The 25,440-nt window shown below is 35.1% G+C and overlaps 1 protein-coding gene across 1 annotated transcript; it reads right to left on the bottom strand.

The window, feature by feature from the left end:
* Nucleotides 1-121: 121 nt before the first annotated feature.
* Nucleotides 122-21,975, bottom strand: LOC130220170 (pleckstrin homology domain-containing family A member 1-like). Its single transcript, XM_056452550.1, has 6 exons — nucleotides 21,899-21,975; nucleotides 16,644-16,708; nucleotides 12,287-12,350; nucleotides 11,405-11,494; nucleotides 5,304-5,344; nucleotides 122-435 (listed from the first exon to the last, which is right to left on the bottom strand). The coding sequence occupies exons 1-6, from the start codon at nucleotides 21,965-21,967 to the stop codon at nucleotides 225-227; spliced, it is 540 nt and encodes a 179-aa protein (XP_056308525.1). The 5' UTR covers nucleotides 21,968-21,975; the 3' UTR covers nucleotides 122-224.
* Between the last annotated feature and the right edge of the window lie 3,465 nt (nucleotides 21,976-25,440).

A 25,440-nucleotide genomic window follows, 5' to 3' on the forward strand; every position in this document is an offset into this window, starting at 1 on the left:
TTTGAGAGTCTTAAGATTAATTAAAGAAAATTCCACAGTCCTCTTTATCCCATGATGTCCTGGGCTCGATTTTCTGTCGTTAAAAATTGTAATGTGTTTGTGTGTGTATGTGTACCCAGTACATTGCTGTTACACCTCGGTAGTGTGCAAGTCTTTATCTTTAGGGGAATTTGAAGGTGGTGTTACGTTGGTTCTTCTTTGCCAAGGCGAGCAGTCATCTGTGTTTACTTGAAGTAGATTTGGGGCGACTCCTGGAGTGACAGGCGCGCTCGTGCCCCGGCCCGCATGCTGATTCGCTCTGCTCCCTCCCACGCCATGCTGATGGTCGGAGGGGAAATGGCATTCTGGGTAACAGAGTTCAGCGGGGACGGGTGAGCGAGAAGTTGGGAGACTTGGTTCATCGTAGTAGAAGGCCGAGGTTGGTTCAGCAGGCTCCTGCGGAGATCAAGGAACAGTTACAAAAACAACAACTCTGGACAGAGGAAACAGATTGTGTAGAGAGGGTGAAAAACTTGAGAACAGGGTGAAGCAGGAGTTACAGCAGGATGTTTAGTGCGGTTTGGGACACAGGCGGCAGTCAAACAGTGGCAGTGATAGCAACAGCAGGCTGGAAGATGTTGATCATTCTGGGAAACAGCAGGAAGAGGAGAGCTGGTAGTGCAGGAAAAGGGCTCGTTTTTTGATTGTTAGTGTCTCAGTGTCACATTTAATCTCTGAAAGTGAAAATAAAAGGTGGAGATCAGTTAAAACAGCATTGGAGAAAGACAGAAGGAAAACTTGTAGGACAAAAATGTATAAAACAGACAAGTCCATTAACAGGCTTTGAGGAGACAGTATTCACCGCAAACTTTTTCACTTGAATGAAGACCTGTGGAAGTGTCTGTTCTGATCAGCACTAAAGTTTGATTGTTTATTGTCAAATTAGCGTTTTCATTAGGCTCATCTACTGTTTTTCTGCACTCGTCTGGACAGATAAAGATTTCATGTTGGTGTGGAAAAGAAAAAGTACAGTCTTAAGATATAATACAAGAGATACTAAATGCTCAAACTGATTACTTAGACACTCAATCACATCATTTACAATACTAATTAGTTCTATTGGGTATGAAATATGGATAATTGTTCTGAAAAGCATTAACCAAAATATATTTAAAGGGCACCTTTGATGAAAATCATCTTTTGTAAGCTGTTTGGACAGAACTGTATGTAGGTATAGTGTGTCCACAGTCATACTGGAGTGATAGAAACACAATAAGTATCTTTTTTTTTTTTTTATTTCCTGATGTTAAAATAGTATCCAAATCCCTGCAATTCTGAGGCCCACTGCAATGTGACGTTGGAGTGCGGTTCCCCCACCCACCGAATTGATTTACAGCCGAGTATTAACATGACTCCATAGTAATGCGTATAAGCATATCCACAAGGCAGGAGGTGCACAAAGCAACTGGGATTTAAAAGATCTGTTCAGTCCTCTGTGATCATCTGCACCTCAAGAATAAGTTTTACAAGTTTAAAACGTTTTTAAAATAGTGCATGTTTGTAATAAAAACAATCGCTGCGTAATTCAACATGACAGCCGCATGTCAGTACAATTACAAAAGAAGACACTTCAATCCCGGTTTGTGGACTTAAATTAGGTTTATTTTGTACATTAACACAACAGATGTCCATACAGAAGTGGATATTAATATGTTTCCTGTCATTTTTGCCGTGCAAAAACAGTGCAAAGCTAAACGTGTGTGTGTGTGTGTGTGCGTGTGCGTGTGTGTGTGTGCGTGTGTTTGTGTGTGTGTGTGTGTGTGTGTGCGTGTGCATGCGCGCACAAACCTTATAACAACATTGTGTGTGACTCATCGTTGCAGAAAGGCTTGAATTAACTCCACAACAAATACATCAAATAACCATAGGGAAAGTTCTTACTGTAGTAAGGGAGATATGCTTCATTTTTGTCTGTCACTGTACTGTTATCATGAGATCAGCAGGTGAAGTCTACACCCATCAGAGTGATCACTTGGAGTACCGCTTGATCTCTGTGGCTTTGATATGGACGTGGAAACGGTGGTGGGGAGAACCAGCTCGTTTGCCTTAAAGGCAAAGGCAACAAAAACAGCTATAATATTAAAAGCTCAAATATCCTAGATTCAGAAAGGTATAATAAATAATCTGATGGGTGTTTTGAGCTGAAACTTTACAGACACACTCTGGAGACACAAAATATGTATATTCAATCTTGAAAATGAGGTGAAATAGGTGCCCTTTAATGTAATTTATATTGAAACTTGTTTGTTAGCTTAAATAAATGTAAAAAATGCACTGCCCCAAATTTTTCTAATAAAAAAGTATGTAATTATATATTACATGCACTTATTTAATGGATGACAAAATGAATTATAACCTTTCAAAACTTAAAATTAAGTGTGTCCATCTCCTTTAATACACATATGAGAATTAATAACATTAACTGGAAGGCCAGTTTTTTTATTTACTGTAAATCTACTGTACTTTTAAGATTTTTGGTACACTACAGGAGAATTTGAATGCACTCCACTGCCTTTTTTTCACAATTTATATACAAGTTTTAGAAGTTATATAGTTAATGATAGTGATAATAACCGGAGATAAAATTCTGTTACCATTTGTTCATTCTTTGTCACTCCAAACCTGTTTGGAGTTATGAGAATTTATTATTATTATTTAAACTTTAAAGTTTAACCTAGCCATTCTATTTTTTATAATATTTAATTTCTTTAGTTATTGTCATTAACTATTTTTAAGAGAGTCTGATAGTTAGATGACATCAACAGATTAGATTTTTTTTGTACATCAGAGTCCATCTAGTCATTTTATTATGTGCTGTGAATGCTGTCAGCCTAACAGACACATGATGATCACTTTTTATTAACAACATGCATTATAATTCAGTTAAACAAACTTGCAATTCTTTTCAAAATATAGATTTAGATTGTGATATACCAATACTAGAAGAGAAACCAAGATAAAACATAAATGTCAAAGAATTGTCTCAAGTAAAAGCATGGTTGTGAAATGGATTGTATACTGTTAGTGAATCAAAGTGAAGACGTTAAATGGGGTCATGAAACAGTATGAATATCATATGGTATAATGAAAATGAGACATGTTGAAGATGTTGAGAACACGATGATAGTAAACATAATAGATAATAAACAATGTTATGAAGAGAATTACAAATGATGATGACTATTTAGCCATTCCAGCTACATAACCAGAGACCAAAACGTATAAAGAACATATAACCTTTACCAAAAAAAAAAAAAAAAAAAAAAATTCTTCACTGCATGCGACCAGAAGTTGGAGCTGACAAAGTCAAATCTTCACAACACCAGCCTGATAAAAAATCCAGATGGGTTTCTATTTTGTTTTCAATAAACAGTTTGTATAAATTGCATAAATTACAAATATAAGTTGCTTTATATTTTAGTTTGTATTATATTTGTTCATGTACAAGAATCGCGAAGAAGCGGAAACAGTCTTTGCAAAACTGGATTTTAAAAAAGAATAAGAAAAATGCAAGTCCAGATATTACTTCCAAAAATGTTTACGTTACAGTTTGAAACCGCAGTACATAAGGATCTGACAAGGCTTTGATGTTATATAGTAAAATCAACACCAGCATTAAATGTTATGTGGACATTTGCATTAGCAGGCTTGGAAGCTTAAACTTGTGTAACATTCTGATGCAAAATTAAGGTGTTTGGCCAATCACAACTCAGTGTTAGCTGACCAATCAGAGAATTCTGGCCTTTTTTAAGACATGGGGGCTTTCAATGTCTTGTACATGACACAGATTTCCACCTATTGTGTTTTATTAATGTTTACACCTACACCTAAACTTAGCCCTTACAGTAATGACGAAAAAAAAAAAACAGTATTAATTATTGTACATGGTCACAAAACGACGCTCTATTTATGTACACATTCTCATGAGTAACCCTTTTAGCCATAACTCTAACTACTAGTGGCATAAGTGCCTTCTACTTGGAGTTCTCAGAGCTCCGTGAACATATACTTGAATAAGAATATATATACAGAAATTAGGAAAAAAATAAACAGGGGGGCGAATAATTCTGACTTTAACTGTATCTATCTATCTATCTATATCTATCTATCTATCTATCTATCTACTATCTATCTATCTATCTATCTATCTATCTACTATCTATCTATATATATATATATTATATATATATATATATATATATATATATATATATATGTATGTATTTGTATATATGTGTATTTGTACATATGTATGTATTTGTATATATATATATATATATATATATATATATATATATTATATATATATAATATATATTGTGTATATATATATCTATATATAATCTATATATATATACACACAAATATATATATATATATATACACACACATATATATATATATATAATATATATATATATATATATATATATATATTTTATATATATATATATACAAATATATATATATATATATTATATATATATATATATATATATATATATATATATATATATATATATATATATATATATATATATATATGTATGTATTTATATATGTTTATTTTTCCCCCCGATTTCTGTTTAACGGAGAGATTTTTTCCAACACATTTCTAAACATAATAGTTTTAATATCTCATTTCTAATCACTGATTTATTTATCTTTGCCATGATAAAAGTAAATAATATCTGACTAGATATTTTTCAAGACACTTCTATACAGCTTAAAGTGACATTTAAAGGCTTAACTAGGTTAATTAGGTTAACTAGGTAGGTTAGGGTAATTAAGCAATTTGTTCTATAGACTATCGAAAAAATATATAGCTTAAAGAGGCTATATATATATATATATATATATATCCCTTGAATTTTTCTCCAGTCATTTAAATGTTTCACAATAAAATCATAGTTATCAAATATTAGACTTGACAAATTCTTGAGCTCTAGACAGAAAGTGTGGCTAATCAGATGAGTGGATGAGATGTTAAATATGGATGTGCCAATAGCATAGTAAAATGAAATAAATGGAGATGATGGGTGTGTCAAAGATCACTCTATAGCATGAATGAGGCCTGGTTATGGTTGGGTTGGGTTGGACTGGAATGTTTAGGTGAAGCAGCTCTATACCCTGCTCAGATGTACTAAAAGGACTGCAGGCCTCTAAACTCTAAGCAGGGAGCTGAGTGCAAAAGAAACAGGGACAAAGCGCAAGGGTTCGATCTCAACACATACGTGCTGCATTCACCATTGCAGGATGTATACCTCTGTATACAAGGGTTTGAGAGCCGCCTGGCCTGACGCATCTGCAATATAGTGCACATTCATTAGGAAAAACAGACACTATGTTTCCATCCACCTATTTTGATGTGCATTTTAGGGTGTGGAATGAAAAAAGAAAAGCTGAATGGAAACACCAAGATTTGTGGATGTCTAGAAATGTGCATAATAGACATATGCACTCATTTCAGTATGATGAATTTTTTAGCATTTAAACTACAATTGATACACATTTACCAATTAAATTCCTTTAAGTGTATTAAAAAGGTGATTTTTTTTATTTACCTTAACATAACTAAAACTTACAAGTGAATAGATCTCATCTCATCATCTCAAATACTGGTTTAATAATTCTGGAAACACCTATGCATAAATTCATTCTATAGCTCCCTCCCAGAAATAGTTTTTACAAAAACCATGCATTGCTGCCTAATGCAAAATATCATGACAGAGTTTATTAGTTGTATCTTATCTACAGTACGCAAGAAAAAGAGATAAAGTGGTTTCTCAGCTCATGCCGAGTTCAGACTGCATGATTTTCAAAGTAGTCGTATGACATGTTATCAGCATTTGTTTTCAGACAGATGTGACAGCATTCTGTTGGTGCTGTGTTTACACTGTAGGATGGATAGGTGACAGAAGAGTTCACACTGCATGACTTTAAAATAGGAAAAGTCACAAACAACTTTGTCCAAACTATAACTCACAACCAAACAAACGCGAGAAGTGACATGGAAACAACGCGAGGTCACGTAATATATCTTTCATTATTAACTACTTAATGGAAAAAGAAGGCTTTAGCTTTAGAAACTTGTATTGCTCACCTGGCTTTTAAAGAGAATTAACAATCTCTCCTCAACTCTTTTTTTACTTTTCGACCTGATTGTGATATTGCTCAGATGACAGGTCAAACAGACACGGGTGCTCCTGCCAAATTGACACCAGTTTTTCCTTCATTTCTTGGGTCCAAATAAACTGAAAATAAGCGCTTTTAACTTCTTCCCCAACCACCCGCTGGAACGAAAGTACCCGTACTAGTAAATGCTGCTCTCTTATTGGCTGTAGGTGATCGTCGATGTTATTTTCAGTCAGAACACATTTCACACGGCATAATTTTGAATCGCCGACAGCTTCAGATATTAAACATGCCAAATACCTCACGGGTGTCGGCGATTCTCTCATATCGTGTCCTTGATGGTTCATACTGTATGATAGTCACTCACGTGAACCAGCACCGAATTGCCTGTAATTTCAGGCGTTTGTCAGCGATTTCTCCGAAAGGTTTTGAGAAAATCATGACTAAAATCAAGCAGTCTGAACTCGGCATTAAAGAAACATGTTTTTTAATTTATTTATACACTCACCGGCCACTTTATTAGGTACAACTTACTAGTTCCATCCCATTCTACCACATCCCAAAGATGCTCTATTGGATTTAGCTCTGGTGACTGTGGAGGCTATTTGAGTACAGTGAACTCATTGTCATGTTCAAGAAACCAGTCTGAGATAATTTGCATTTTATGACATGGCATGTTCTCCTGCTGGAATTAGCCATCAGAAGATGGGTACACTGTGGTCATAAAGGGATGGACAAGATCCGCAACAATACTCCGGTAGGCTGTGGCATTGACAAGATACTCAATTGGTACTAATATATGCCCTACACCATTACACCACCACCACCAGCCTGAACTGTTGATATAAGGCAAGACTGATCAATGCTTTCATGTTGTTGACACTAACTTCTGACCCTACCATCCGAATGTTGCAGCAGAAATCGAGACTCATTAGATCAGACAACATTTTCCCCAATCTTCTATTGTCCAGTTTTGGTGAGCCTTTGTAAATTGTAGCCTCAGTTTGCTGTTCTTAGCTGACAGGAGTGGCACCCGGTGTGGTCTTCTACTGCTGTAGCCCATCTGCTTCAAGGTTGGACGTGTTGTGCGTTCAGAGATGCTCTTCTGCAGACCTCAGTTCTAACAAGTGATTATTTGAGTCACTGTTGCCTTTCTATCAGCTGGAACCAGTCTGGCCATTCTCCTCTGACCTCTGGCATCAACAAGGCATTTGTGCCCACAGAACTGCGGCTCACTGGATATTTTCTCTTTTTCGGACCATTCTCTGTAAACTCTAGAGATGGATGTGCGTGAAAATCCCAGTAGATCAGCAGTTTCTGAAATACTAAAACCTGCCCGTCTGGCACCAATGCCACATTCAAAGTCACTTAAATCACCTTTCGTCCCCATTCTGATGCTCAGTTTGAACTGCAGCAGATCGTCGTGACCATGTCTACATGCCTAAATGCATTGACTTGCTGCCATGTGATTGGCGGATTAGAAATTTAGCGTTGAGAGCAGTTGGACAGGTGTACCTAATAAAGTGGCCGGTGATTGTATATCTATAGTTTATGTATAGTTTCCCATGAATTGACAATGTTTATTCTCATGAACACATGGAATGGAAATGTTTTATTGACACATATTTTATGCAATAAATTTTGCGCATATTAGCATCTTTGAATTGCACCATAGATACATAAATAGTAAAGTGCTGGGGTTCAGTAATCCTCCAGGTGGGCCACGAGATTAAAATTAATTAAAATATTATCCTATAATTGTATAATTTGGCCTTTTTTTCATGGCCTTTTTATGTTGTGTGATGAATTGCTTTGAACTCTTATTGCACTTTTAAAAACAGACTTAATAGTGACTCAAATCTCCCAACTGCTTCACTCCAACTAGGCCGTCATCACTCATAAGGCAAATCTTCATGCTAATGTAAAGATGATTTAAGCAAATAATAACCAATTCAAGCATGCTAATGCATGACTCCGGTCAAAGTCCTACATTAGCCACATGTAAGTATTGATGCTCTCTGTGTATTTTGCATGAACGCTTCATTATATTGGCATAGTTGTCCAAATTAATGTCTTGTAAGTGTTTATATTGGACACTCACCCATACAGGATGATTCTGGGATGGTCAGTAATGTTTTTACACATATGAGCATCAAAAATGTTTTGGTGTAGGAATTGTTCAGTCCTTTAGATTCATGCATTTCAACAGATTTAGAAAATATGTATTGTATTTTCATATCTGTTCATTTATTTTTTTGTTAATGGAGGTCTAATTAAAAGTAACAGGTTTACTAGTCCTTTGTGATCTCCTGTTGTCTTCTTTATTCCAATTTCTCTTTTCAAAATTTGAAAAATAAATCCCAAGATGGACAACAACATTCAGTATAGCGCACTAACAAAAATAAGTCAGGCACCATATAAGATCAATTTACAGTAGTCAACGTTAAAGTTAATCAAAAACGTTTTTTAAAGTTGTTTTAGGAAATTAATGGGTTGATCAATTGCTTTAGGATAACATTTATGAAATGTGATGATCCACTTTAAATGCTGATATACAGTTGAATTTAGAATTATTAGCCCCCCTGTTTATTTTTTTCCCCAATTTCTGTTTAACGGAGAGATTTTTTTTCAACACATTTCTAAACAATAGATTTATAATAGTTTCATTTAATAACTGATTTATTTTATCTTTGCCATGATGACAGTATTTTTCAAGACACTTCTTTACAGCTAAGTGACATTTAAAGGCCTAACTAAGTTAATTAGGGTAACTAGGCAGGTTAGGGTAAATAGGCAATTTATTGTATAACGATGGTTTGTTCAGTAGACTATTGAAGAAAAAAAAATAGCTTAAAGGGGATAATAATTTTGACCTTAAAATGGTTCATAAAAATTAAAAACTGCTTTTACTCTAGCCGAAATAAAACAATAAGACTTTCTCCAGAAGAAAAAATATTATCAGACATACTGTGAAAATTTCCTTGCTCTTTTAAACATCATTTGGGAAATATTTAAAAAAGAAAAAAAATTCAAATGGGGGCTAATATTTCTGACTTCAACTGTGTACATTATATATAATACAATATATTTCTAAATTCTAAAAGGTACTAACTGAGCAGAGTACAGCTTTATTTCAAGTTTGTTTGAATTTTGTGTTTTTTATAACATGCAGTAGAAGTATAATATAGTAATAGCTAAAAGCAAAACTAATATTTGCTGCAGAAGTGCAGTATAAGGCCATGTCCACACGTACATGGGTATTTTTTTTTATAAATGTATAAACAAGATTTCCCTGCCTTCATTTAAATAAATATCAGCAATGTTTAAATATATTTAAACATCAAAAAAAATTTACTGTAATGCATGTTAAGGGCACGCCAAACCAATAGGAAATGATAAAAGCCGTTTATACTGGGTTCACACCAAATTGCATAGAAGTCAATGCAAACGGCAAAATGAAGGTGAATTACGGTCCTGTGAGACAAATTCCGTCCGTTCACAGCAAACGCATTGCACATTTCAGTCATGTATTCAGTGTTTGATGTGAGCACAGCCATGTTGATCAATTATAAAAGAAAAATGAGGCAAAAACTCCAGTTTTAGTGGCCATACAACCACTAGTCAGTGTCAGGACGTTATTGCACTGGGCGCTGTTTTTTAACATGTCAGTGTTTACTTGACAAATTATACATCAGTCTAAAGCTACAACTCTGCTACAACCCTGAGTTTCAGACAATATTCACCCTGGCCAGAGTTTCAAAAAGTTTTGGTTTCAGCCGCCTGATACTGTGCTGTCCTGCATTTTTATGTGGGCAAATAGCCAAACCGCATAGAAATAACTGCAGTTTTGAAAATACTTGTGTTTGTGTGGACAGCCTACACTCTCAGAAAAAAAAGGTACACTAGGGTACGAATAACGTTCCTTAAGTAACAGTTTTGTACCTTTGTAAAAGTTGTACCTTATACAGTACAGAAAATACAGGTTATGAGACTGTTCTGTTTTTTTAAGGTACAACTGAAATGAGGATACACAATTGTTCTCATAAAAAAGGTACATAAGTGTTGGACAACCCTATCTTTATTACAATATCAATGAAAATTATTACTGGAAAGGCAAAGTGATTTAATGAATAATTTCCATATTAAATCATGAATCCTCATTTAAAAGCATATGTTTAAAGAAACTCATAAACATTAACTATTAAGTTCTATAATACAAAACAACTGGTAAAACAAAACTATAAGTGTTGTAAACTAAACATTTCAGGCATTTTTAATAAACATTTTCTGATAAATACATTATTCATCATTCATTTTTGATATCCGCACCTTTTGGCGTTTGCTTTCCACTACGCACATGAGCTGGCAAAAGTCCTGCATATGCAAAGCGTTCATGCAGACATTTTAATGTTGTTAAACTAATCAAACATTGTGCTTATTTCATTACAAAACTTTGCATAATTCTATTTCTATTTTAAGATTAAGTAAATTAAATAATCTTTTAAGTGATTACAAAGGTATTGTGTGAAAATTGGAGAAAAAAATGTCATATTGTACATGGGAGAATTAATTTCTGTAACATTTTTGTATAAAGTGTTTTGAGATGTGTAGCAAAAAATAGACCTTTTGATTTATGTTAAAGTATTTTTTATTCTTTATTGTAAATGGGAAAAGGTGCATTCACACAAAAAATAAACTTAAAAAAAACATTATTTAATAAATGTATTTGATGTTTTATATTTAATGAAAATAAATTGACACATTTTGGATAAAGCAAACTGCCTTTAAATAGTTTTTGAAGGGACACATTTGACACTGTTAAGGTACAAAGTGTCTTGTCACTGTAGTGGTACCTTCATGGATCAGATTTGTACCTTTGATGATGGTAGAATATTGTATCTGCAGGTTTTAAAAACCAAAGGTACATTTTGGTTTCCCATGGTACAAATCATGTCCTTAAAAGGTACAAACTGCAATGGTACAAATTTGTTTCTTAGTCTTAAGGTGCAATTCTGTTCCATAAAAAGGTACTGCCCCAGTGGCAAAGGTTTGTACCTTCATTTGTACTGCATTGTACCATTTTTTCTGAGCATGTAAGAGGAAATATCAACCCCCCAAAAAGGTTGAGAACTTCTGGTAAGTATATAACTGGGATTTTTGCATAAACTATCCTTTCGTGATTCGCCATTGTGCGAATGGCTGGGAATATGTGTTTAAAATAAAATCTTACTGATGCTGCTGAGCGTCCAGGACCCCGCTGGGCCACTATGGCCCCAGAAATAGCCTTTATCCAGCCATGCATCTCCTCTGGGCTGTCAGACTTGAAGAAAAAAAACCACATACCTATAGCTTTAGTTTTTAAGCAAACTAAGTAAGTAAACATGAGACATTTTAAAGATCTTTTCTCTCATATTGTGATGTACATCCCAACAAAACAGCTTATTTGTACAAGTAAAAATACATCATTTTGATTATGACATGATCAGTGAATTAATGTTCTTAAGTTTAAAGATTGTGAAGGCACATTTTAAAGTAACTATAAAAATAGACACATTTGTGTACACGAGTGTAAGTGTCAGTTCAAAATGTTTACAAAGAATGTCTTATCAAATATGATTTAGCATAATACTATAATGTTTTAGCATGATCACAGTGCTAAAAAAAGGTAGAGGACATTTTTTTGATAATAGATTATTAAGAAAACATTAAAAATAATAATATTTTATTAGATATTTTATTACATCTTATTGAAATCAAGATTTTAGTGAAGGAAATTAACTTGACAAACATGCAATATTTTGTAAATGAACTTCCAATCTGATAACCTGAATCTAATAAACCTTTAATGAGAGAATATTATTGATGAAATACAAAATTCATCAACATAACTACTGAGTGACTACTATTAATAATTTTTATCTGGAATTGCTATAAATATATTCTCAAAAATGTATATTCACAAATGATACAAAGCACCTTTTGTTTTTCTCCTGTTAATAAAAAAACATTATAAAAAAAGATGCATTTTATTCCACCATCATAAATCAAGGCACAACATTACTACATATACTGTAAACCAATTGGAGACTTACCATGAATTAGTCATTCCTACCTGAATATAGAACGTTCTCGAGGTAGTAACCAGTTCAAAAAGATTGTCCCTCATCATCAAGTCACTAAAAAGATAAATGGCACAGTGCTTATTAAACAGCACAGTATTACAGATGCATGATGGGAATGCTTTAATTAATTAAAACTGTTTATTTGTGCACTGTCATGAAGCGTCCAAACTTTCAAACCTTGTGATCTTTGTTGCAAGTCAACATTAAGATAAACTTGGCTGCCTGGAGATAAATAAAAATATAATAAATGCCCTGTTTTCCTGACGTTTCCTGACAGCACATACATATCATCATGATGTTTTCCCCCACAGTGTTTTCATCCAGAAGTCTTTTTTTTATGTTAAATCCTCACCTGTAGAACATTTCTAGTTTCACTCATGTTTCCTTGAATGTCATTTGTAGCATTATTTAATTCAAAGTGTAGAATGGATGCGAATCTGCTTATTTGACACATTTCACAGTTGTTTTTACTCAACAAAATGGTTAACTCAAAAGCACAATCCTTTTCAGATGATTTCCCAGGAGTAACAGTAATATATGTGTAATTACATTGGGAAAATCTGTATCCAACATGCTTCCGAGTTCCTGAGACTATTGAAATGCAAGGTAGAAACTTGGTTTCATGCATCTGAGACTTCTTACTTGCTCAAAAATGCTCAAAAAGCAAGCAGGATTAATATTTACATTTGTTTATTTGCTATAAATGTTCATGTTGTCTTTTGTGTATGCACTTGAGATTTGTTTAATATAAAGGCACCGCTAGACCCCATTTACTCACCACTTACTCATCGCCAGTGCCCCATTAATGCTTTGAGTTACAGTTTACTTTATATGTAAGTGTATTAAGAGCGGTAATTTCAGAATAAAGATGTTATTCTCTATGTACAACCCAATCAACGCTTGCGAAAGTGAAAACAAACTGACGCATGTAGAAAACCATACACATGTGCCTGATTTCTGCTATTTATTTAGAATCATATTTGTATACTAATAATACTTTTATTTATTTATATTATTCAGTATAGCTATTTATATAAGGGTAAACTATATTTAGGGGGTGGGAGGCCTGTGCCCCAGTAGAGCTTTGTTGTATCAGACCCTTGGTTTGATACATTTAAGAAGAGTGTTTTCTTTGAGCAGGTAATATTAAAGCTACAGTTCATTTATCGGACTGCTTGTATCAAAAGACAAAATTGTATTCTTGTGTTGTGAAATAAAATATAAAATTGTGGCTAGACAGCATTGCCAATGCACCGTAATGCACCAAGATATAGAATTAAACCAAATCGATAATAGAGACCAGTGTAGGTTCACACTCCTACTCTCCCCTATACAGAAATCTATATATGAACATATAGTATACATAAAATTATTGCTAATATACTTGAACATGTATATACAGTTGAAATCAGAATTATTAGCCCCCCTTTGATTTATTTATTTTTTTTCTTTTTTAAATATTTCCCAAATGATGTTTAACAGAGCAAGGACATTTTCACAGTATGTCTGATAATGTTTTTTTCTTTTGGAGAAAGTCTTATTTGTTTTATTTTGGCTAGAATGAAAGGAGTTTTAATTGTTTAAGAACCATTTTGAGGTCAAAATTATCAGCCCCTTTAAGCTATATATTTTTTCGACTGTCTACAGAACAAACCATCGTTATACAATAACTTGCCTAGTTACCCTAACCTGCCTAGTTAACCTAATTAACCTAGTTAAGCCTTTAAATGTCACTTTAAGCTGTATAGAAGTGTCTTGAAAAATATCTAGTCAAATATTATTTACTGTCATCAAGGCGAAGATAAAATAAATCAGTTATTAGAAATAAGTTATTAAAACTATTATGTTTAGAAACTTGTTGAAAAAAAAAACTTCCCTCCGTTAAACAGAAATTGGGAAAAAATAAACAGGGGGCTAATAATTCAGGGGGGCTAATAATTCTGACTTAAACTGTAATTTACTAAAATGGCTGGAAATTATATGTAAATTTATGTATATGTTAATATATGTTTTTCAGTTTATTTGACAATTTGCTTTTGTAATGTTGTTATTATTATCATTAGTATTATTTTTATTTTATGTTTTTATATTTGTTTTAATAAAAACAAGTTTAGATTTGTCCACCTGTCGGGTTTTGGATATACACAGGGGGCATGTGTATTATTGTTCATTTATTTGTTTGCTGGAAATTAGAACTGAATTTAGAAATAGCTTTGAAACAAATCTTTGTGCCTAACAAATGAAATTAAATATGTAGACTAATGGATGACTTCAGTGGAGTGCGCCAACACCATTATCCATGAAAGTAAAAAAAAGAGTAATAGTATAGTAAAGAGGCCGAATGGAGGAGGCTCGTTCTTTATCCTCATGCTGTAGTTGGTCTGTTTAACTGTAAGTGGAAAAACTGACCACTTCACTAGTGAGAAAACAAAGTCCGCCGTGTAGGCTAAATAGCAAATGCGCCATGGCGTGATGCAACTGATTCCTAAAGAGCCCATATTATACATGAAATAGGGTATTCATGTTTAATATTTAGGTTGTAAGGGTCTCCAACAACAGTCTAATATGCATGCAAGGTCAAAAAACACTTTCATGGTCTTATAATCTGCATTATTTTGACCTAATTATCCCAGCGACTCCCATATGAATCGTTCAGCGATTCATTTGTTCCCAAACCCCTCCTCAGCGCGAAACTAATCTGCGCTGATTGGACCGATGACAGCCTGCTGCAATTGGTCGACGACACTGACAGGCTTCAGCGTGAGACATAGTGAAATGGCCAGCTGCTAATCAACATATAAAAGTAGTCACAGAGCATACACGCTGCATAGTGGATTTTGGCTGCCAGTGGGTGAATGTAAATACAGACGATGTACTAGAAAATACCGACGACTAACTATTTTATTGCGCAAAAAAGTCTAACAACTGGCGAGGAGATCTCCTAGCCCATCACAGTCTACCTGCTCTTTTCACACACACACACACGCACACGCACACGCGCACGCGCACGCGCACACGCACACGCACACACACACACACAAAACACACACACACACACACACACAGGGCCGGCGCGTCCATAGCGGCGTCGGCGACACCTCCCTCACCACCCGCGTCCTCAGTTATATCCGCGCACACTCTGTGTGTGTGTGTGTCTGTGCTTTTTTTCTGTGGGCGGGGCCACAGGTTTCAAATCTCCCGGGTTTGTGCGTGCAACTACTTGTGTTTCGTAGCCGCGTCATCACAAAACCTAATGACTCGTTATTAAGACGACTCGTTTGAAGTACTATGAGTCGACTCTTTTATAGATGAATCAACAGTTTTAAACACTGTACACTTACAGATTTAAGCCTTAGCTGGACATTTCACTTCACTTAGAGCTGTGTGACACACTATATGGAAGAGCATTTTCAAAAACCCATAATATGGGCTTTATAAAGAGAATGAGAGATAAGACTCTAAGTGGTTTAACACACGATAGGCTCAAAACGCACCCATAACTTATTAAGAGAATAAGCACAACCCTGTTAGACAATGCGCTGCGGCGCAAAGCGTATTTTTCCATCCCTAAAATAGCAAAAGTGGATTCAGACACGCCCTTTAATGCTTTTGGACCATGCGCTTTAAATTGTACCTAGACCGTTAAAATAAAGCCCTTAATTTGTTTGTTTAAATTCAATCCATATAAATTGTTTGCAACAATAAATTGTTCCAGAAATCTTTTTTTTTCAGTGTATGCATTGGGAAATTATTTGCAAAACAAAACTAAATTATTGGACATTTTTATAGGACAGGAGAATTTGAGAACTTCTTGCTCAATGGAAGTGTGGCAAATACACATTAGGAAATTATCCCCCCCCCCACCTCGAACAAAAAAAAACCAAAAACATTATGTGGCATTTCTCTGAGCAGTTTGCCAACCTCTTGCTTAATAGATCTTGTAGCAGAGATGCAATTGGAAATTATTCTAGACATCTAAATTATCTTCTGACATCATGTGGCATTTGTTTAAGCAGTTTGTCAACCTCTGGTTTAACTAAATTATCCAAAACAACACAACACAAAAAGAAGCACTGTCACATTTCTTTTTAAATAGTTCATAAACTTAACACTTTATTTAGCAAAAACACTTTATTTAGCAAAAAGCTAAATAAAACAACAACGACAAAACTGACATAATGTGGCAGTTTGCCAACCTCTGGTTTAACAAAAGGCAAAACTAAACTAAATAAAAACAAAAACAAAATTCACACAACTGCATTTTTTGAACAGTCTATAAACCTCAACAGGGACATAATTAGCTGGTACCAATTTTCTAAAACAAAACAGAAGTGAAGAACTACTGACCTTTGTTTACACTCCTGCACCTTGTTCACTTCTTTCAGAAGAATAACCTTTAATGGCTCTCGATCCTGAAAAAGAGAGCAAGATTCAGTTCTTTATTTAATACGGTCTTTATTTCTTGTGAATGATTGTTCAGAAAAAAGCTAGCAATCCAGCCTTGCTGTGTGCACGCAGACAGGAAAAAAACAGGCCCGAGCAGGATGCTGCAGTGAGAACAAGCCTGTAATTATCACCCCTGAAATAGCCTTTATTGACATCTACTGTATGATTTAGCCTTTGACTAAGCCTCGCTCCTGCATTCGATATGCCTGACCCCCTAACACGCGCACGCACACACACATACTGTACACCAACACTCATATTCACAGCATCAGGGGCTTTTGCTAAAGCTGTAACAAGCTCTAGCTACTAGGACTGAGACATCACAGTTAATTTTTTACTGTATTTGTTTTTACTGTAAAGAGGAGCTCACAATCAAGTTTTATTCAATTTCATTGAAAGCTAATTAATTATTTTATGATCTTTTAAAATTGGTAAAGAATTTTAATTGCATTATCACAGTGATTTGTTGGGACTAAGTAACAGGACAGTGCAAATAACGTAAAATTTAAAATAGAAATAATATTAAAATTGAAATAAAACCAAATTAGATTTGGAATTAAGTATTTTTATATTTTAATAAACTATTACAATTACTTTAATCCTTAATCAGGGTATATGAAGGAATCCTAAAGGTAACTTCAATACCTTTTTATGACTTTTTAAAGACCTTCTCAGAATATTTTAAGACCTCATCGCCACTTCAAGTTCCTATTAGTATCAAACCTTTAACAGTTGTAGTTAAATAAATCAATGGAGCACAACCATGCAACAGAACTCAGATAAGCTCAGAAGAAACAAAGCTTGAAAGAATAAATTACGTGGTTGTTTTCAGCGACAGGTTTCAGCCACTGTTTAAACTCGTCTTTCTCCAATCAGGAGTACGCAAACTTACATTTTGCCATCTTATTCGCTCTATGGTTTTGCTACATGTGAAGAGCATCACATCATCTTCCCACGTTGGTCGCAAATTACGTGACTTCACCTGGACAGAGGAGCTTGGCCGGACGCGCCCCTGCCCAAACCAAACGTGTGGATCCAGCAAGCCATTGTTAATATTAGGACCTTGCAAAAACGTGATTAAGACTTTTTAATACCTTTTAAGGACCTTACTTTTCTCATAATTGATTTATTAACTTTTAATACTTTTTAAGACCCCGCGGACACCCTGTTAATATTTTCTATTTTTAGGATTTACTAACAATACTATTTTAACAACATTACTATTTTACTGTATTTTCAAGCTTAGTGAGCATAAAAATCTTCAAAAACATTAAATAAATGAGATTATTCAAAACATTTAGTCAAATGACTAACTACTAGTCATTATTCTATTGAATTTTCACTTTCAGATGCCAAAGATCAGTTTATATCAGTCTGTGCTATTCTGAACTTTATGGGAATAAAAATAATTTCTGTCCTATAAATCTGTGGAAAATAAAGTTTGTCAAAAAGCTTTAACAGGAAGTTGTGTGTTTGAACGTTGGAGCGATTCTCCATTGTTCTGCCCTGAGAGTTTATGATGATTTTAAACTACTACAGCCAAAAATGGTTCCTTCTTTAGACAAGAAGATGTGCCAGTCACTTTATTTGAGAGAAAATGTGCGTCACAAGCCAAACAACTCTCCACCCATCCGAAATAAAATGACATTAGTGATAATAGAATCTTCTCACACTTAAAATTGTTAATCCAGTGCTTCACATTTGAGGGCTCAAACTTCCTAACCCGGAGTTGATTTCCTACATAATTTCCTGCTCTGTCCTGCATGAGAGTAAAACACTCACTTTCTAGATGTTTTTTAAAGGGATAGTTCACCCAAAATGAAACTTACACTTTATTTACTCACCCTTAAGTGGCTCCGAACATGTATGGGTTTCTTTATACAATTGAACACAAATTAATATATGAAGAGTTCAGATGCAAAAACCTCTAAGTGCCGTCTAAAATTTCCATCTAAAATTAACATTTTTCTCAGCCTCCTTTGTTTATGTAGAGATATTTCCCTTTAAATACCAGGAAAAGGACTTATTCTTTGCCATGAAAGTGATATTACTGAACATACACACAGGAGCCTGATTAAAATGCTAATTTTAGAGGAAAACTTTTTTTTTTTCATATAATCTCTTCATATTTTGAACAAAACAAAATTCATTGACATCCATAAGAAAAACAAATACTATGAAAGTCAAGGGTTTCTGGCTTTCATTAAAATATATTATTTTGTGTTCAACAGAAGAAAGAAAGGAAGGCAAACAGGTTTGGAACAAGCGAAAGGTGAATTAATAATAATAATAATATTAATAATAATAATCATAATAAAAACAGTTATGCTTTTGTTATTTGTTTGCATGAATTCAACTTATTCTACAACAGTGTTAAATATCAGAAATTGTGCAGAAATAATACAGAACCCATGACATTGTACAGACAATTCTACCAATTACTGAGCCGCAGTAAGCAAAGCTCCCATGAAGCATTGAGCATGACGTAATCTAGTCAGTCTTAAATATTTGCATATTAAAATACATGCATATTAATTGTTATTAAGAAATATCCTTTTAAGTGCAATCAATAACTGCAATAATTAACTATAATCAAAGCAGTGCTCTCTTGAAACTTAAACAAACATGCTTACATCTTTCTACAAGCATAAAGTGTGTACAGAACAGCCTGAGATATGGTCATGTTCTGTTTTATTTTGGATTTATTCTTGGCGTTTTTGGCTTTAGTGAGATATGACAGTCTGTAGAGAGGAAGTGAAGTTGGAAAGAATGAGATGAGGATAGGGACCAACAGACAGATAAAGTTAAATTGTCATCAAAACCTTTTTCACATGCTCTTACCCAAGAGCTCTGCATTATGCAGTGTGATGCTGTACCAGGTGAGCTACTGATCAAGTTTACCATGTTGGAAAAACATACTTGTGAAGATAGAGATGTAATACAAACATTAAAGGGGACATGAATTGAGAAATCAAGTTTAGATTAGTCTTTTGAGGTAATTGGATTTTTTTTTTACTTAACTTCCTTGTTGGTACAAAAACAGTTTGCATTGATTTTCACCTGCCAAATGTAAGACGAAACGAAATGAATGTTTTATGCATCACTGCTTTGTCTGTTACATAATCCAAGTATTTATTTGTTTTAAAGTCCACATGAATTGGAAGTTCAGCAGACTTTGTATTTCACTAAGCTGATGTACTTCCAACTGAAACGTAGTGGGGCTTTCTCTTTGCGCATCATTCTCTTATAACAAACTAATAGTAAGAGGGGTGTAGTAATCAATATTCCATCTGAAACCTTCAATCTAAAGCCAACAGAGAAACACTGCCAATCCAAACGCACAAAGGAGTCAGACTTTAAAGGAGGTCAGCAAAACAAACTTTTTTTTCAGAGAATTGTTCAACTGAAGAATAACAATGTGCGCTAACAAAACAAACAATTCCAAACGCAATTCCAAGTTACAGCCTGCATTCCCAAGTTATAAAGTCAGAATTCTGAGTTGAACAGTCGCAATTCTGTGTTAAGGCCACAATTTCAAGTTATAATTCAGAATTCTGAGTTATAAATCTGCAATTCTAAGGTATAAAGCCGCAATCCTGAATTTTAAAATCTCAATTCCAATTTGTAAAGTCAGAATTCTGAGTTATAAAGTCGCAATTCTGGGTTATAAAGACACAATTTCAAATTAAAGCTGCAATCCCGAGTTATAAAGTCACAATTCCGAGTAATAAAGACACAATTCCAAATTAAAGCCACAATTCTGAGTTAAAGCTGCAATTACGAGTTATAAATCAGAATTCTCAGTTATAAAGTCACATATTCAAGTTATAAAGTCAGAATTCTGAGTCATGAAGTCTCAATTCTGGGTTATAAAGTCACAATTCCGAGTTATAAAGTCAGAATTCTGAGTTATAAAGTCACAATTCCAAATTAAAGCTTCATTTCCGAGATGAAGCTGCAGTTCCGAGTTATAAAGCCACAATCCCAAGTTAAAGCCGCAATTCTAAATTATAAAGCTGCAATTCGAGTTATAAATCACAATCTAATAAAGTCGCATATCCGAGTTATAAAGTAAAAATTCTGAGTTATAAAGTCAATTCTGGGTTATAAATTCACAATTCTGAGTAAAGCCGCAATTCTGAAATTTAAATTCTCAGTTATAAAGTCGCATATCCCAGTTATAAAGTCAGAATTCTGAGTTATAAAGTCGCAATTCTGAGTTATAAAGTCAGAATGGGCTTTATACATATAACTATACATTGATCTAAATTTCAAATGAAATTTAAAAAGACCTATTATGCAAAAAATCACTTTTATAAGAGGTTAAAACACAATTTGTAGTAATACAGAAATGTAGTCTGCAGAAACACTTTGATTGACATTCTTCCTTTCACACAAGTCATCAGAGGGGGAAAATCCCACCCATTAGTGGCGATCTCTTCCTCATCAGCTTTGGAGGTTAGTCTTGTTTTTGAATCGGCCACTATGCTGACACATCTAGCTGAGCCATCTTTTGAAAAGAGCACTGGGAGCACAATCTCATTTGAATTTAAACCGACTTTAAACAAAATGGCACAATTAGGATCATCGCCTAAAAGGGGCAGTTTCAAAGAGTTATAAAACATTATTTGTGTGATTATTTGAGCTGAAACTTCTCAAACACATTCTAGGCTTATATTATATCTTGCAAAAAGGAGCATAATAGGTCCCATTTAAGAGGAAGCAATCCTAAATCCACCAATGCAGACTTGTCCAGACACAGTAATCCTGTTGACACACAGCAAGAGGAATTCAAAACATCGTGAACAAGTTCAAACAACCACACACACATACATGCTTTGCGCACATACACAGAACCTCCACTGGACACATTCCCACACTGAAGTCACTAATCTAATTCTAGGAGTTTAAACGTAAATACGCTCCATTTGGTGAAATGCGATTGGCCAAAACATCAGATGGCATGAACAATACACAGGCCGGACTTTCACTTATCAGATGGGAGCTTAGAGATGGAATCACAGACGCACAGGTGCAAAACACAATGCAAACAAAGAGCTAAGGAGGTCAATGGGTTCGAGAATAATTCAAGGACAATGGAAGTGTGCAAGACTCTGGAGAAATGAAGAGTAATCAACATTCAGGGAGAGACTTACCATGTCTGTTTTGAAGTAGCTGAGTGCATTGTCATCCAGCAAAAAGTATCTCCTCTTCCAGTTTTTCATCTGTAGGATGACAGAAGATAGCGCTGTTAATAAAACTACTGAGCTGTTAAGCTAGACACAGTTTTAGAGCATGTAGGCAGTGATTATGTCATTACGAAATGGTCAGTTTTGATAATGCAACAATGCAGCTTACAGGTACCGTGAAGTGCTTTGAAATGTGCATTTCAAGAGTTCACACTTAGCTGATGATTGATAATAAAGCGTGTGTGGCATGCTGTTCCGGGAGAGAGCCCTGAGCTCAGAGTATCCTCGAGCCCAGGGCTCCCTCCCATTTGAAGGGTGAGGGAAGTTTGAGCTCAGGTAGACCTCAAGAAGTCCCCTGCTTGTGAACGTGTTGGAAATAGCCGAAATATAGATGGCTAAGAGTTTGTCTTAAGCTGCCACTTTGGATTAGTCAATTTACCCGGGGAAAACCCACGTGAGCATGGGAAGAACATGCAAACTCCAAACAGAAACGCCAACTGACCCGGTGAGGGCTCGAACCAGTGGCGTTCTTGCTGTGAGGCAGCAGTGCTAACCACTGGGCCACTGTGTCGCCCAATCAGGAGAAGGGGAGGAGTAGGGGTGGAAGGGGGGATTCTTCAAGACAAAGATGACTGAAGAGGAAAACTCTGGTAATTTATAGTGAGTCAATATTCATCTGATTGGTGCAACATGCAGAGCTGATGCGGGACCAGCCATGATCGATCATAAGCACATGATCCTCTCATTTGTTTATAAATAAACTGCACTTATTTTTCAAAACTTTAAGGTAATCTCAACTGAAATATAAGGTCAGGGCGAGACGTATCATAGCCCCCCCTTTATAAAAAAAACAGCCAATAACAAGCATTTTGTTTTTATCACAGCTCTCAGTAAGAGTGGTTGACTTATTTAAAGTATATAATAAGCATCAAGAAGGGGGCGGGGCATGTCAGGGTGCTTTCAAACCTAGACATTTGTTTTGAAAGTCTTGTTTGCTCAGTTAGCGCGGTTCGTTTGGCATATGTGAATTCTCACACTCAGATCCACACCAAATCAAATGGTCCAAGATCACCTGAATGAGGTGGTTTCAACACGACTGAAACGAACTCTGGAGCGATTATAGTGAGAAAGCAAAATGATCGGACAAACTAATGAACCAGTCATTTGTTTCGGAACCTGTCTTGTTTCCACAGTTAGCGCAGTTCATTTGGCATATGTGAATCCTCGCACTCAGATCCACGCCAAATCAATAGGTCTGAGATCGCCTGAATGAGGTGGTCTCAACACGATTGAAACGAACTCTGGAGTGGGTCAATTGTAGTGAGAAAGCAAAACGATCCAACAAACTAATGAACCAGTCATTTTGGTTCGGAACCTGTCTTGTTTCCCCAGTTAGTGCGGTTCATTTGGCATATGTGAATCCTCGCCCTCAGATCCATGCCAAATCAATTGTTCCGAGATTGCCTGAATGAGGTTGTCTCGGCTCGACTGAAACGAACTCTGGAGCAGATCGATTGCAGTGAGAAAGCAAAACAGTCCAACAAACTAACACAACAGACATTGTTTCGAAACCTGTCTTCTTTCCCCAGCTAGTGTGGTTCGTTTGGCATATGTGAATCCTCGCACTCGGATCCACGTCAAATCAATCGGTCTGAGATCGCCTGAATGAGGTGGTCTAAGCTCAACTGAAAGGAACTCTGGAGCGGATCGATTGTAGTGAAAAAGCAAAATGATCCAACAAACTAACGAACCAGACCTTTGTTTTAAACCTGTCTTGTTTCCACAGTTAGCGCAGTTCATTTGGCATATGTGAATCCTCGCACTCAGATCCACGTTAAATCAATCGGTCCGAGATCGCCTGAATGAGGTGGTCTCAACGCGATTGAAACAAACTCTGGAGCGGATCAATTGTAGTAAGAAAGCAAAACGACCCAACAAACTAACCAGGCTATATCACCATGTCTATATAATTGCCATACTGTATATACGTCTAACTGAAGAGAGAATGATTAGTAGGGCAGGATGCCATCATTCCTACCGCTAAATACTCAAATATTAATAAGAGCTTTTTATCTGTTAGGAAAATTTCCAATCAAAATTACCATCTGCTAACTTTTCCATATTTTAATTTTCTAATATTTTGTATTAGGCCTGTTGTTTTGTTCATTTCTGCACTGACACCTCAACAGAAAGATCATTGATCTGCTTCATGATCTGACTGCATCAGTTCATCTGTTATTTCTCTCTATAACTTAAACCTATAATGCAGAATTCTAGCTGTTTTTATAGACTGATTAATCAATATATAGATTTTTACAAAATTTCAAAAACTGAAATGGGGCTATGTGTGAGAAAATTAAAGTGCACCTTTTTCGCTTCTTATTGTCTTATTGCTCATCATCATGAATTAAAACAGACGTGACAGCTGAGCAGAATCCGTGGAACTCTAAAAATAAACCCTGAAACTGACCAATGTGATGAGAGTTTACTCGCACCTGACTGGTTTGAACTATTTTGGTCCAATTAGAAACTTTGCCGTTTGAAAGCGAACTACACCAGGAACAAAAATAAACAATGTATCAATTTCAATCCCTGTTTCAGAACAATACAATCGATCTAGACGTGTGAAAGCACCCTCAGAGACTAAAGAGCATTTGATTAGTCAAAAATTTGATGAGAAATTGAAATATGAGGTGATGTAAAAACAATTTTGATCCATTTAGGTGGAAGTGACAAACTGCGTGCTTTGGTTATTTATATCTTCATATTTTAGAGATGGTATATAAGAATTTGGTCGAAAGTGTTGTGAGTTTTAACATGATTGCATGGTATGTTGCCAAAAGCAAAAACTGTCGAGTAGTAAAACTTGCCAGTGCAATTGTAGGCAAACCACAAAGACAACTCAATGAAATGTATCTAATGAGAATTAAACAGAAAGCACATCTGATTATTAAACACTGTTCCCACCCCTTAAATATAAAAAATAGCTTTTGCTTTCAAAATGTTTTAGGTAACTTTAAGTAAAGAAAAATGTGTATCAATTGTCATTTGTACCAACTGCCATGAGAATTTTAAATACTTGGTTTTAAGTAGGGTTAATTGAGCTTTTAATGTCATTTATGCAATGACATGAATGTATTTGTGTTGCTTGTTTTTGTGTGTGTTATCTGTGATGTGCACGCTGATGTACTTATGTGGTGAAGCCCAAAACAATAAAGTCAAGTCGATCTTCTAAATGTGAATTTTGTCACTGTTTTGGAGCACATTAGCTTGTAGATATCCTTAAAACTTGCATACTGATAAAAACATCTAAAAAAAGTCATATTTATTTTACAGACTAAATCCATGGAGTTTCCCATGAAAGGAACAGTTCCCCACACAGATTTCTACTGTATTCAGGTTGACCACACAAATCCCACACACTAACCAACAGCAAGCTGCCTGATTTGAAAGTGTGTGAGCTGTGCTTCATACATTGCTAAGCTATTGAACACTTTTAATTTTTTGTA

The sequence above is a fragment of the Danio aesculapii genome, unplaced genomic scaffold (genome assembly GCF_903798145.1).
Source record: "Danio aesculapii unplaced genomic scaffold, fDanAes4.1, whole genome shotgun sequence".
NCBI lineage: Eukaryota > Metazoa > Chordata > Actinopteri > Cypriniformes > Danionidae > Danio > Danio aesculapii.